This window comes from Cucurbita moschata, unplaced genomic scaffold, assembly GCF_002738365.1.
Source record: "Cucurbita moschata cultivar Rifu unplaced genomic scaffold, Cmos_1.0 Cmo_Scf00032, whole genome shotgun sequence".
NCBI lineage: Eukaryota > Viridiplantae > Streptophyta > Magnoliopsida > Cucurbitales > Cucurbitaceae > Cucurbita > Cucurbita moschata.
The window spans coordinates 1,104,165-1,116,777 of record NW_019268548.1 but is presented as its reverse complement, the minus strand read 5'-3'; the positions used below and the strand labels follow the sequence as shown (position 1 = coordinate 1,116,777).

General features: G+C 38.4%; 4 protein-coding genes and 2 non-coding genes across 6 annotated transcripts; 1 reads left to right on the top strand and 5 right to left on the bottom strand.

The window, feature by feature from the left end:
• The first annotated feature begins 145 nt into the window (after positions 1 to 145).
• Positions 146 to 2,096, top strand: LOC111429816 (zinc finger protein CONSTANS-LIKE 6). Its single transcript, XM_023065831.1, has 2 exons — positions 146 to 1,438; positions 1,619 to 2,096. The coding sequence occupies exons 1-2, from the start codon at positions 545 to 547 to the stop codon at positions 1,826 to 1,828; spliced, it is 1,104 nt and encodes a 367-aa protein (XP_022921599.1). The 5' UTR covers positions 146 to 544; the 3' UTR covers positions 1,829 to 2,096.
• Positions 2,097 to 2,433: 337 nt separating this feature from the next.
• Positions 2,434 to 2,507, bottom strand: TRNAN-GUU. Its single transcript has one exon. It is a non-coding gene; the product is annotated as a tRNA-Asn (tRNA).
• A 77-nt stretch (positions 2,508 to 2,584) lies between these two features.
• On the bottom strand, positions 2,585 to 2,658 carry TRNAN-GUU. The gene has a single exon. It is a non-coding gene; the product is annotated as a tRNA-Asn (tRNA).
• A 377-nt stretch (positions 2,659 to 3,035) lies between these two features.
• Positions 3,036 to 7,143, bottom strand: LOC111429817 (LOB domain-containing protein 41-like). The gene is made up of 5 exons (XM_023065832.1): positions 6,958 to 7,143; positions 6,290 to 6,468; positions 6,106 to 6,166; positions 3,772 to 5,985; positions 3,036 to 3,671 (listed from the first exon to the last, which is right to left on the bottom strand). The coding sequence occupies exons 4-5, from the start codon at positions 3,959 to 3,961 to the stop codon at positions 3,136 to 3,138; spliced, it is 726 nt and encodes a 241-aa protein (XP_022921600.1). The 5' UTR covers positions 3,962 to 5,985; positions 6,106 to 6,166; positions 6,290 to 6,468; positions 6,958 to 7,143; the 3' UTR covers positions 3,036 to 3,135.
• Positions 5,707 to 6,405, bottom strand: LOC111429672. Its single transcript, XM_023065616.1, has 3 exons — positions 6,290 to 6,405; positions 6,106 to 6,166; positions 5,707 to 5,985 (listed from the first exon to the last, which is right to left on the bottom strand). Exons 1-3 carry the CDS (start codon positions 6,403 to 6,405, stop codon positions 5,707 to 5,709), a joined length of 456 nt encoding a protein of 151 aa, XP_022921384.1.
• Positions 7,144 to 7,791: 648 nt separating the features above from the next.
• On the bottom strand, positions 7,792 to 11,388 carry LOC111429813. Its single transcript, XM_023065829.1, has 6 exons — positions 11,214 to 11,388; positions 10,818 to 11,133; positions 10,123 to 10,411; positions 9,647 to 10,033; positions 8,413 to 8,630; positions 7,792 to 8,342 (listed from the first exon to the last, which is right to left on the bottom strand). Exons 1-6 carry the CDS (start codon positions 11,369 to 11,371, stop codon positions 8,097 to 8,099), a joined length of 1,614 nt encoding a protein of 537 aa, XP_022921597.1. The 5' UTR covers positions 11,372 to 11,388; the 3' UTR covers positions 7,792 to 8,096.
• Positions 11,389 to 12,613: the final 1,225 nt, after the last annotated feature.

Genomic DNA, 12,613 nt, shown 5'->3' with positions numbered 1-12,613 from the left:
ATCTCCACTTGGACAAGTTCCTTTCGGAAAACATTCTTTAGTGAAGGAAAAGAACCAAACTTACACGTTACCCAGAGACACGAGAGCTGTAAGTTGGAAAACATATTTGATGGCGGAAAATGATTGGGTAATAGCCACAAAGAGGAATGTATGGAGTGAGAAGCAGGCAATTTTGAGGAGAGAAGAAAAAAAAGAAGCAGCACCACAAGAGCTCCCTGAAAGCGCAACAAAACGGGGACCATAATTCACCACACCAACAGGGCCGACTCAATTATTGATAGCCTCGGTATAAAGACAAGCCATAATTGAGAGAGATTTGTGAAGTTACTTGGCAGTGCATGGAATCCCCTGCAATGGACACCCCACCAATGAGATTTCAGGGAATAGGATGGCGTTGAAAACTCCAGCCAATCAACGCCTACAGACTCCAATTTTGTAGGCCCCAAAAAGCGCAACATCCCCTCGTGACCCTCAGCTCCCACTTCGGGGTTAAAAGGCTTCAGTCCACTGGCTACGCCAATAATTGACAAACCCCACTTGGGCTATGCTGCGAAGCGAGAGGAAGGCAGCGCCGGAGGCTGCGGCGGCGATGATGGCAGGGAGGACGGCGCGTGTGTGCGATGCTTGTTTATGCAAAAGGGCGCATTGGTTTTGTGCGGCGGACGATGCTTTCCTTTGTCAAGCTTGTGATGTGTCGGTCCATTCAGCTAATCAGCTTGCGAGAAGACACGACCGAATTCGGTTGGAAACGGCGTCGTTGAAGTCCACTCATCAAGCTCAAGCTCAATCTCAACCTCATCTCCCTCCATGGCTTAAGGGCTTTACTCGTAAGGCTAGAACTCCACGACCCAACAAACAAATTTCTTCAACAAAAGCTTCCGTTTTTTCTCTTGTTCCTGAGATTAGCAATGATGAAGGGTTCTCAATTGACGACAACGAAGACGAACACCGCCAATTTCATCACCACCACCATCATCAACAAGTTCCCGTGTTTGATCCATTATTCGACGACGAAAAATTCTCACTAACCCACGAATTGGACGATTTTGGAGATGGGTTTTTGCCGTCGGAGGTCGATCTTGCGGAATTCGTAGCGGACGTAGAGAATTTGTTAGTAAGACAAGAACAAGAACAAGAACAAAAACAAAAACAAGAACACGATCGAACTACAATACTTAAGGTCAAAGATGAAAAAGAAGAAGAAGAAGAATTAGTACAAGATTGGAATTTTAAAGGGGAGGAAATCGAAGAGGAAGAGATCAATAAGGTGGAGGATGAAGTGAAAGCATTTGAGCAAGAACTAAAGGTGAAGAAGAAGATCAAGAAGAAGAACATATTCTTGAGGCTAAATTACGATGCGATTATTACTGCTTGGGACACTCAATCTTCTCCATATACTACAGGAGATCGGCCGGAATACGACCTCGATGATTGTTGGGTAAAATTCTATCAACTTTCCGTCTTCAAAATTCATTCAAATACACGAAAACAAAGACGTTTCATAACCCTGATTCGATCAATGCGATCGAGTTTAGGTACTAAAAACGTAAACTTTTCATTGAACCCACAAATTTATAGCAATTGGGTGTACTCATAAACCCTAAATTGATGAGTGCAGGAGGAGGAATGGGGTTTGCATGAAAATGGAGAGAGAGGAGGATGGAGAAACGACGGGGAAAGGGAGGCAAGAGTGTCGAGGTACAGAGAGAAGCGAAGAACACGGCTGTTTTCGAAGAAAATAAGGTACCAAGTGAGGAAGCTCAACGCTGAGAAGAGACCGAGAATGAAAGGTCGGTTTGTGAAGAGAACAGCAACACCATTGTGTTAATCTTATTTGTGGTCTCCATCTGTGGAAGCTTCTTTGGTTTGGTTCCTGCAAAGTTTTTGGAAGCTTTGGATTTTAGGGTATAAGAATGACTGTAACATAATAGCACTTTGATGGAACGAACTTTGTTTAGATTACAACTTCCTTTCTCTTTCTCTTTCTACAACAAGTGAGGGAGTGGCAATATTAAGGACCTCCTCTGCTCTATCTGTTTGTATTTTTATTGATAAACAAAACCTAATACTATGTAATTCTTACAGAGTTGAACCTCCGACCTTGTAGTTAAGGTCCACACACTCTAATCAACTGAGCTATTCCAGCATGTATAATTTTGTAATTATGTTAATTAGGAGTGAATCAGTGGAAATCATTTTTTAGTGGAAACATTTGGTTTAGAATGTAAATAGTGTAATTTTTATGAACAGTTTTTAAAAAACACTTTATTGTTGGAATAAATAATTTTTTTTAAAAAAAAGGGAAAGAAATTCTACGCACTATTGTTTTGGGGAACAGCTGGAGATCCAAAAATAGTAAAGGAAAAACAGAAATTAAATTAAGAAAAATAAAACTTGAGATACAAAAGGAAAGATAGAAAATTCCTAAAATAACGCTAGAAGGAGGGCTTGAACCTCCGACCTTGTGGTTAACAGCCACACGCTCTAACCAACTGAGCTATTCCAGCGGATGGTAATTGAATTAATTTTATTTTTTAAGTAATTTTTAATACTATAAAATAATACAATAAGGTTTAAAAAATAGCGCTAGAAGGAGGGTTTGAACCTCCGACCTTGTGGTTAACAGCCACACGCTCTAACCAACTGAGCTATTCCAGCAGCTTTGATGATTATGTCATAGAAAATATATTTTTAAAAAAAATAGAAAACAGGATTAATTTTTTTTAAATCAATATTTTCTCGAATAATCCTTTTCGAAATAGAAGGAATAAAATACAAGTTAACACTATAATTTAAATTATGAAAATATGAAGCATAAACGTAAATTTAATTTGATATCAATATTTTAAAAACTTAGGTGATTTTCGCAAGTGAATAATGTATCATTATATTAACCATTCACGATTATTATTATAATATAAGATAATTTTAAAAAAATTTCAAATTTTATGATTATTATTTTAATAAAATTACAAAGTTGAATAATATAAAAGTAAAATTTCAAAGTATTGAAAATTAATAAATATGAGAGGGTATTGTGTATAATTTAATCTGTGATTCAACATATTTATGATTTTTTAGTAATACAAATTTGCTTTTGTACAATATTTTCAAAATTCTTGAGAGCAAAATCATCTACCTCTCTTTACACGTCAGCATCCGACCGTGCCCAAACCCCAAGGTAAGTTCCAACTCCACCCCACCACCCTGGCCCACCGAAGAAGCCTCCGTGGTTTCCACCGACAAGCACTCGGTATCGTTGCTGCCGCAGACCTTCTCCGGCGACACATGGCCCTCTAGATTGTCCAACTCAAACGTGAAACACCGGGGCTCCGATGAAATCCGGGTCGATCCATCCACTACGAACTGGGGTAACATAACCGGTTCCTCCTTCGGCTTCGGCTTGCGCTTGAACCTCCGCCGCTTCTTTATCTCACTGAGACCGGAGCCTTGCTGTTTGGACACGTGGCGGATGTCGCAGCCTTTCAAAGGTGGGCCCATGTGGGACGTCGCCATCTCGTAAGAAACCGGCGGAATCGGTGCGCCATTTAGAACGGCTTCCACGGCGTCCTGACACAGCTGCCAACTCCCGGACCACAACAATCCGGCCGACCCGAAGATCGGATTGACAATCCGGCCACACGCCTCGAACAGCAAAGATTTAAAAATAGCTGAAGGACCCACAAAACAAAAATCCAGTTATAAGTAATCGAAACAGAGCAATCGAAAACAGAGCAACTGAGAGAGATAAGAAATGGGTAAGTAAAATACCAGGGCGGAGATGGTCGGGGCCGGCATTGATGAGGTTAAGAAGGCCAGCTCGGCCGTAGAATTTGGCGAGGAAGAAAGTAGCGTTGGCTTGGGATTGAGGGGTTTTGATCCATTGAAGACAGGGTCTGATGGAGCAGCTCTCACTGCAGCCTTTGCGAAGAACTCGGCATCCGTTGCAGCTCATACGCATGGCCGATGGATTGGATTGCTTAGAAGAGAAAGGAAGTGCTTGTTGTAATGGTGAAGGAAACGATGGTGGGTTTTGTTTTTGTATTGATGGGCGCTAATGGTTTTCCAGTTTTGGTGACTCTCTGGTTTTGTTACCCATTGGGGAAGTGTTTGTTGACGGCTGCGAGTTCTCATCCAATTCCACTAATTATACTAAACAAATGGCTCAGAAAGGCGTAGAAGAAAAAAGGGAGGAAAGCTGAGGGCGAGGAAGGAGCGCCCACAGTCTGAGACGAGGAGGAGACTTCAGATGCTAAATCCACACGCTTGCTTTTCCACGTTTCAACCAACTCAGACTTTTAGCATCTCGGCGGCGGCTATTCCCACCTTATCTCTATCCGCTAATTTACTTCAAATTTTATTTCATGTTGGGTCTAATAAACTTTTAAATCTATATTTAACAGGCTACTTTAGACACAACCTTGGAGCATTTTCACAGGATGGAGCAACCTGTTCATTGAGAGAGGACAACGGGTCGGAGTAGGACTAGACCCTCTTCATAGTAAAGATGTTTTAAAACAGTGAGTCTAACAACAATACATAATGGGCCAAAACGAACAATATAAAAACAAATCAAAGTAAGGCCAGAACAAGTTTGATAGGAATAGATTTTCACACCCTTATCAAAAATGTTTCGTTCTCCTTTCTAACTAAGGTGGGATCTCATGATCTAACCCCTTAGGGGCCAGCAAGGACGCTTGCCCACCATTCAGTGTCTGGCTCTAATACCATTAGTAACAATTCAAGTCAACCGCTAACTGTTCTTTGTAAAGAAAAACCTAAAGCCTATTTGGTTCCCAAGTCTATTAGATATTCCTAAAGTTCAAGGATCGAATATGTCCAAACTTGGTCCAAGGACTAAACTTCAGCCTCGTTAACATTTTGACTAATATAGATAAAATGTAAGCATAGGAGCAAGAATGTTTAAAGATTTCGTTCGACGAGTAAATAGAATTTGGTCTTCTGAAAATGAAACGACAAATTTCATAGAAATTTTAACATGTTAGCTGTGAGATTGAGACTATCCATCAAGAATAAGACGAACAGCAGAAAAAAGAAGGAAAAGAAAGCGATGAAGCATTACAACATGTCTGCTTCTTGGATTATTACACTGCTGTCTAAACTCTAACTAAAAGACAAGTTTCACATTCAAGGTATTGGGAAATGGTTCCAAATCTGCGGCTCATATTTTATTCCCAGTTACCATCTTTTGAACTCTCAAAAACCATCATCATCCCATTTGCAGTAGAAAAAAATGGCCACCAACCCTCCACCCCTTTGTGGCCATATTTTCTAGTCCCTCCTACACCCTCATTTTATGCAAAATTATGAAAGTGACCCCCCAAATATGATAATATTGGGAGTGCGAGGGTATAGAAGTAAAGAAAACATGAACAAACAGAAACAAAATTGAGAAAGTTCTCTTCTTTATTTCCTCAGATTAGATCGTCTAAAACATCAATTAGTCACCTTAATTACAGAGACATCTCTTTGAGATTTGATGAACAGCAGCAACAACAACAACAACAAAAGGACTCAGCAACAACAAAAGGACTCAGCAACAACATCCATCATGCATTTGATTGACTCTTCTATATACAACTTTACACATTAGTGAAAAGAAAGAAAAAAAACGCATCAGTTTCAACTCAATTCCCCTATCCCAAATCTCCTCCACTTCAAAAACCTAGGCTGCCTCCCTTTTGGTTAAGCCACAACAGAAATGCTGCAATTTCGGGCATCGCGGTCGAGACAGTCGAATCCTTCGATTCGGACTGCTGCAGGTCGATGCCCAAATTTCATACGGGTGCATCCACCTTTATGGGTTGATGGAGATGGGGGTTCTTCACAAAGTTGGTAGATATTGTAACCATTACCAAATTGCTCATCTTGGACTAAAGGGTTGGAAGTCCTACTTGGTGGAGACCCCCAAAAGAATGGGGGAGATGTTGCCAATTGGTGGCTTAAATTTTCACCAAAACTTTCCTATGATATAAAAAGAATAACATTTAAAAGTTTGTGTTGGTAGTAGTAGCTCTTCAATCTTACACACGACAGAAATAAGTCATCAATCAAGATAAACAGTAAGAGAGAGTAATTGAAAACCTTAGCGAGGATCATATCAAGAAATTCAGCTCCTGCTTTAGAATTTCCAGTCTTGGCATGGCTGCAAGGAAGCATATTCATATATCAGAAGTTTTTTCTCAGAGATTTAAGTTCATATCCACATAATCAAAAGCAGAAAGGTCCTAATTCTAGCAAAAAGAAGTTTAAATTGGGATTAACGGACCCGATGGGCCATCTATGGGCAGTGATGGGGTCATTATCAGGAAGGGTTTGAAGAACCAAGCGGCGTGGCTTAGGACAAACCACAGATTCCATCCTCATCTCTTGGCAGGCAGCCATGGCGTTCTGCTCGTAAACCCACCTGTTCATTCTCTTTGATATTCCTCCTTACAACTTAAAGCTCTACAACAAACAAATAAACAAACACCTTTCAGGCAACTTAGATTTTTCAGCAAAGTGGATAGAAACAAATCCCATTTTGAACTCTCATTACGTGCAACTCAAGACTTCTTTTGATCTCTCAACAAATTAGAGAAGGACATCGATATGCACAACACAAAAGCTCAAAGACCCTCGAGCAGCAACAACAACCGGCTAAAAGTTCGGGAGATCAACAATGGGGAAAAATTGAAATCGGTAGAAATGTAAACCTTATTCTCCCATTAATCCTCCTCTCCAGTGAAGGTTATTGTTCAATTAACATTCGAATCACGTCCCGAGGCTCTAAACAAACAATCCGACCATAATTTGAAAACTCAAAAAGAAGCCTAAAATTCTTGAAGAACCGAGCAGAAAACAAGCAATCCAAACCGGAAAACAATCACCACCAGAAAATGTTGTTGAACAAATAGATAACCAACCAACACAGACACAGAGAGAAAGAGAAGATACCTGAAATGGCGGCTCCTCCGCGGAAAGAAACGTCTGGTGAAGGAAGAGGAGTAGAGAGAGAGAAGCAGAGAAGTTAAAGTTTCAGTGGTTAAAAGAGAGAGAGAGAGGAATTTGAAGAGAAATGGAGGAAGAGGAGTTGCAGAGGACTTTGAGTTCACTATTCATAGAACAGGGATGAAGATGATGGGTAGGTTGGGAATTGGAGATGAGACATTCTAATCTGCGCCAACGAGCATCAGATACTGTATTTTCAACCGTTGATTTTCTCGTTAATTCACGATGTTGAATCTCCAGCCGTTCATTCAGTTCAGTGGGCCCCACCCTGGGAGATTTTTTGGCCACATGATTCCGGATGCCACGCATTTATTAATTTTAATTTGTAGATCTGCAACGTCAATTAAAATAAAAAAAAAAGAAAAAAGAATAACACATGCTCTTTTTATTTTTTTTAAAGAGAAATTATAACGCTAAGTCCAATAAACTGAGTGGGTTTTTTTTCTTTTACAATAACTCCCATCTCTCCAAAATTAATTTAATTCAATATATATTTTGGAATTTTTTATTCTATTATTTAATAAATTAGGTTAGATTAGATTTAAATTCCAAAAACAAAACCTATAAAATAAACACTTTTCTCATTATGGGCCCAAAAGTCCTCAAGCCCAGTCCAAGGTCAACGGTTGATCAGCCCAGCCCAGCCCAGCCCAACCCATCCAAGTCGAATTTGGATGTATCCGTTGAGTTAGGCCCAATCTAATATAACAATATAAAAATAAATAAATAATAAACAAAATTAGAAAACTAATTCAGAATTAAAGAACAAATTGAATTAAATTATAAAACTTTATTCAATTCCATACAATTACATGATAACTAGAAAATAATAACATGATCGAATTAAAATGAATCCGTTATTAAAAACATGGTCGTTTTTATTCCTGCTAAAACCTATTTATTCCGATCCTTCGAAATCAAAATAAACCCTAATTCAAAAGTTGCCCTGGTTGCTAGGTCGAATCTCGTCCCTAATTCAAAAGTTGCCCTGGTTGCTAGGTCGAATCTCGTCTTCCCGAGGGTCTAAGTATTTTTAACCAAAAATGGTTCACTTCTTCTTTGATCCCATCTTAACGAGAGTGATCTTAATGAGCTGGGAAGAAAAGAGGCGAGGAATCTCGTTGAAGTTTCCCATCCAAAATTCGAACTTTGCTCATTTTAGCCTCGCACCAATGGAGCTGTTCTTCGGTTAAGTCCGCGGTTCTTAGAACCCTAGAGACCACTCTTAGGTCTATAAGAGCCATCAAGATCTCCATTTCTTCCTCCACGGTGAGCTTCCTTTTCCTCAAGCACTTCCCAGCACGACGAAGGTCTTTAAGCTTTAACCTCTTCTGCAGTCATTATAATAAGAATAAGAATCTTGAAGTTGTATGAAGTCATGTTTTTGGATGATTTGCTTACTTTTTGGTTAACTTTCTTCATGAGTTGGAGGAGAGTTGGATCAACAGCAGCCCTTTTGTTTCTCTTGAAAAATGAAGCTACGATCTCGCATGGTCTCTCTTTATCTGCTTTCAAGAAGTTCATGTATGTTCTTATTCCATCCTCCATGATCATTAGAAAAGATGGCGACGATATTCTCGACCCGTACCCGCCTCCTTCCTTTTCCTCCTCTTCTGAATCTTCAAAATCCACGATCGGATCATAACCGGTAGTATTTTGTTTTAAAAGTTTCACTAATATCATATATTCTAAAAAAAATTTAAAAGTTATACATAAATTTTTAAAAGTAGTATTAACGTATTTTAATCTTTACAAAAAAGTTATTATTGGTCGACGTATGAACGAAAATTATCGACCTACATCTTATAAATCATCTCAATCTTCAATTTTAAAGGTACCGACAATAGTGGTACTAATTGTTTCCTCTATTGTGATGTCTCATATTGGTCGAGAAGAGAACAAAACACCTTTATAAGGGTGTGGAAACCTTCCCTAAATAGACGCTTTTTAAAGCTTGAGGGAAAGTCGGAAAGGGAAGATGGACTTGGGCTGTTACAAATGGTATCAGAGCCAAGCACCAAACGATGTGTCAGCCTTTTTGTTGTTCCCTGAAAGGGGTAAACACGAGGTGGTGTGCCAGTAAGGACGCTAGCTTCAAAGGGGGTGGATTTGGTCGGGGTCCCACATCGATTAGAGAAAGGAACGAGTGCCAGTGAGGTTGCTGGGCCTCGAAGGGGGGTGGATTGTGATGTCTCACATTGGTTGGGAGGAGAACAAAACACCTATAGGGTGTGGAAACCTTCACTAGCAAACACGTTTTAAAGCCTTGAGGGAAAGCCTAAAGAGAACAATATCTGCGAGCGGGAGGCTTGGGCCGTTACAAATGGTATCAAAGCTAGACAATGGACTATGTGTCAGGCTCCCCGAAGGGGGGTAGACACGAGGTGGTGGGCCAGTAATGACGCTGGCCCCAAAGAGGGTGGATTTAGTCGGGGTCCCACGATTGGAGAAAGGAACGAATGCCAATGAGGATGTTGACACTCTTTATAAGGGTGTGGAAACATTCCCCTAGCAGACGCGTTTTAAAGCCTCGGGAGAAAGTACAAAGAGGACAATACTGGCTAGTGGTGGGCTTGAGCCGTTACATCTATATACGAACAACAAGAGTATTTTTGAATTTTAAACAAAATTGTACCTATAAATTCAGGGACTTGGAGCAAATTAGGAGCCAAGAGTCTCATACGAGCATAAATCTCAGGGCGACGGCCATGTTCATAAGGCTCATTCTCAACATAACGTTGAAGAAGAACTTGAAACTGTTGAAACTGTTGAGCAACTTTGCCAGGACATCCACCGTCCAAATCTCTCGTGCAACAACTCAATTTGTTGTTCACAAAATTCTTATAGTTCCAATTTAGAGCCTCCCATGTCAAGCAAATTTGTGCTACATAAGCAGCCTCCAGTTCATGATATGGGTTCTGCTTCACATCCGAGGCCTTCTTGTTCATGTTCATGCTCCCAAACTTATGAACAATCCTCTCTGATAGCGATCTTGGGCACACTTTAATAGACCTCAGTGACTCTGTGTCAAAAAATTTAGGCCAAGATAGAATCTTTTGGTTACTTAAGGTGGAAGGAATTAAAGTATGAAATGGGTCAAAAAGTAAAGACCTGTTTCGTGAAGCTTTTGGGCTGTGATTCGATCAAGAAACATCATTTCTTCATCATATTTCTGGAAAACAGTGAAGGATTCCCATTTGGGGCAGCTTCTCCTTGAAGAGGAAGAGAGTGGATCTTCAGTTCCTGAGTGGTCTCTACCGTTTATTGAGCTTCTCCACTCTGATGAGCTCTTTGATGTTGATCCAATTGTGCATGAATCCCTAAATACCAAATAATTTCCATTCTCATCTCTTCTTTTATCATCCTCCACCAAGATCTTTCTTCCGAGCTGCTCCGAGTCCTACACCGACGTCACTTTCCAAGTTAATGTCGAGAATTGTTGAGAGGATTCAGTCCCACATTAGCTAATTGAGAGAACGATCATGAGTTTATAAGTAAGGAGCCACGAGCGCTTAGCTTCAAAGTGGACAATATCACAAAATTGTAGAGAGTCGTGGTTTCTAATAATTAAAAATATTTCTTTTACGAGTAATAAGATAGTACGAGGCATTTTAGAGAAATAAAAAATAGACCCACAAGAGCTTATATTCAAAATAGACCCACGAGAGCTTCAAAGTAGACCCATGAGAGCTTTTTGAGAAAACAAAATGTAGACCCACGAGAGTTTATGTTTAAAGCGGATAATATCATACCATTGTAGAGAGTTGTAGTTTCTAACACTTAAAAATAAGTCATTTCAAACTCACTATAAGTTCTTTTTGCATCTGGTCATCCTCATCGTCGTCGTCGTCGTCTCGTTGCGACGGTTGTGGGGACTCATAGACGGAGCTACTAGTTTTGATTTGAGCAAGTGGGTGAGTGGATTCCATGAGCCAAGGCTCCTCCAAATCTATGAACAACAACTCTTCTTCATCAGGAAGCTGGCTTTGCCACCGGCTCATCCTAGTTTCAGCTTCTTTATCAAGAAACATCGTCCTTTCAACCTCGGTACCGCCCGCTTCTTCTTCTTCCTCTTCCTCTTCCTTGTCGTCCTCGACGTCGTATCCACATTCATATTCATTTCTGCAAAAGAAAGAAGAAATACATGAAAAAAAAAGAGAGATTAAGGGAGAAAAAGAAGGGTTTTTGGGCATGAATATGACCTTGGGAAGAGAGGAGAGCCAAGGAAGTGGAAGAATTTGAAGAGGAGAATAGAAGAGAAGGAGAAGAAGAAGAAGAGAAGGAAGAAGGAGGAGGAGAGATTGTAGAATAGCCTTAGAACACCTTCTTCTTCTGCTTCTTTACACCAATAATATTGCATTTTGGATTATTGCTCTAAAATCACCTCCTAACAACACATACATACACATTTTATTGTTATTATTATTTTATTATTATTATTAAAAAAAGAAAAAGAAAAAAGAAAAAAGAAAGAAGAGTGAGATATACAAAGGAGAAAGAGAGAAAGGAAGAATGTTTCCTTTGTCCATAATCCCATGTACGAAATGACGTATTTAACCCTTAAATGATCCCGTTTTGTGAAGGATGAGAGGGGTAGATTTGTAACTTGGCAAGTATATACTTTTAAAATAATATTGAACCCATTTTTACTTTACCATATATATAACTAACTTAAGCCATACTCTCAATTTCCTTCCTCAACAAACTAATTGGAATCACTTGTAATTCAATGAATTTCATATATATATATATAAACCAAAACTAAAGCACACGCATTACAACAAATGAAATAAGATGCCTTTTTCAAAGAAATATCGAAATTTAAATAATTATAAAAATAAAAGATAAGATTGATTATTTTGATCTCTATCGTTTGTATTATTTTAGTGTAAATTTAGTTTCCATTGTATTTTTAGAAAAAAGATAAATTTTTTAAGATTGGTAAAAGACAAAATACAGGGACAAAGAATATATTAGAGATTTTTATTTATTTTTTTTATAGTTTTTTAGGCAGCTGCATGCTTGTCCTTACCTTTGCCTCTAAGGTTTCTTTTCTGAAATTTTAAGGAAGTGTTTTGGTTTAAAGTTGATGTTTAATAAAATATTTTATTTCAAAAAAAGTATTTATATTTATATTAGGATTGAAATTTAAAAAAAGGTTAGAAGTTTATTTTATTTATATTTTATTGGAATTGCTCTCAAATTAATAAATAAATAAAAAAAACATAAAATTATTGTTACCTTGTATTTAGCTAAATTTGTGAATTATAAGAAATTAGAATAAAGTATAAATAAGCATGTGGGTGAGTTTCTAGAAGCCTAAGAGATTTTAATTACGTAGTGTATTTAAAATTTAATCAAAATTGTAGTTAGGAAATTGGATTTTAATATTATTTTTATTTTTATTTTATACGTAGTCCTGTGGTTTGGTCACCCTTTTAACCACTCTTACTAAAATAATAACCTTAATATATATATTTATTCACTAATTAACTGCAAAATCTTATGTTTTTACCGTTTCAAACTACTTTATATATAGAATGTTCTAACAATATTAAATTCTTTAATTATAAATTAAATGTAATGTAACTTTTTAATTACA

Coding starts and splice junctions, on each gene's coding strand:
- LOC111429816 (XM_023065831.1), top strand. CDS start 545: ATGCTGCGAAGCGAGAGGAAGGCAGCGCCGGAGGCTGCGGCGGCGATG. Junction 1,439..1,618: donor ACGACCTCGATGATTGTTGG/GTAAAATTCTAT, acceptor TGATGAGTGCAG/GAGGAGGAATGGGGTTTGCA.
- LOC111429817 (XM_023065832.1), bottom strand. CDS start 3,961: ATGCGTATGAGCTGCAACGGATGCCGAGTTCTTCGCAAAGGCTGCAGT. Junction 3,672..3,771: donor CCCCGACCATCTCCGCCCTG/GTATTTTACTTA, acceptor TGGGTCCTTCAG/CTATTTTTAAATCTTTGCTG.
- LOC111429672 (XM_023065616.1), bottom strand. CDS start 6,405: ATGGCTGCCTGCCAAGAGATGAGGATGGAATCTGTGGTTTGTCCTAAG. Junction 6,167..6,289: donor GCCCATAGATGGCCCATCGG/GTCCGTTAATCC, acceptor GCTTCCTTGCAG/CCATGCCAAGACTGGAAATT. Junction 5,986..6,105: donor TTGATATGATCCTCGCTAAG/GTTTTCAATTAC, acceptor TTTATATCATAG/GAAAGTTTTGGTGAAAATTT.
- LOC111429813 (XM_023065829.1), bottom strand. CDS start 11,371: ATGCAATATTATTGGTGTAAAGAAGCAGAAGAAGAAGGTGTTCTAAGG. Junction 11,134..11,213: donor GGCTCTCCTCTCTTCCCAAG/GTCATATTCATG, acceptor TTTCTTTTGCAG/AAATGAATATGAATGTGGAT. Junction 10,034..10,122: donor CCAAAAGCTTCACGAAACAG/GTCTTTACTTTT, acceptor TTTTTGACACAG/AGTCACTGAGGTCTATTAAA.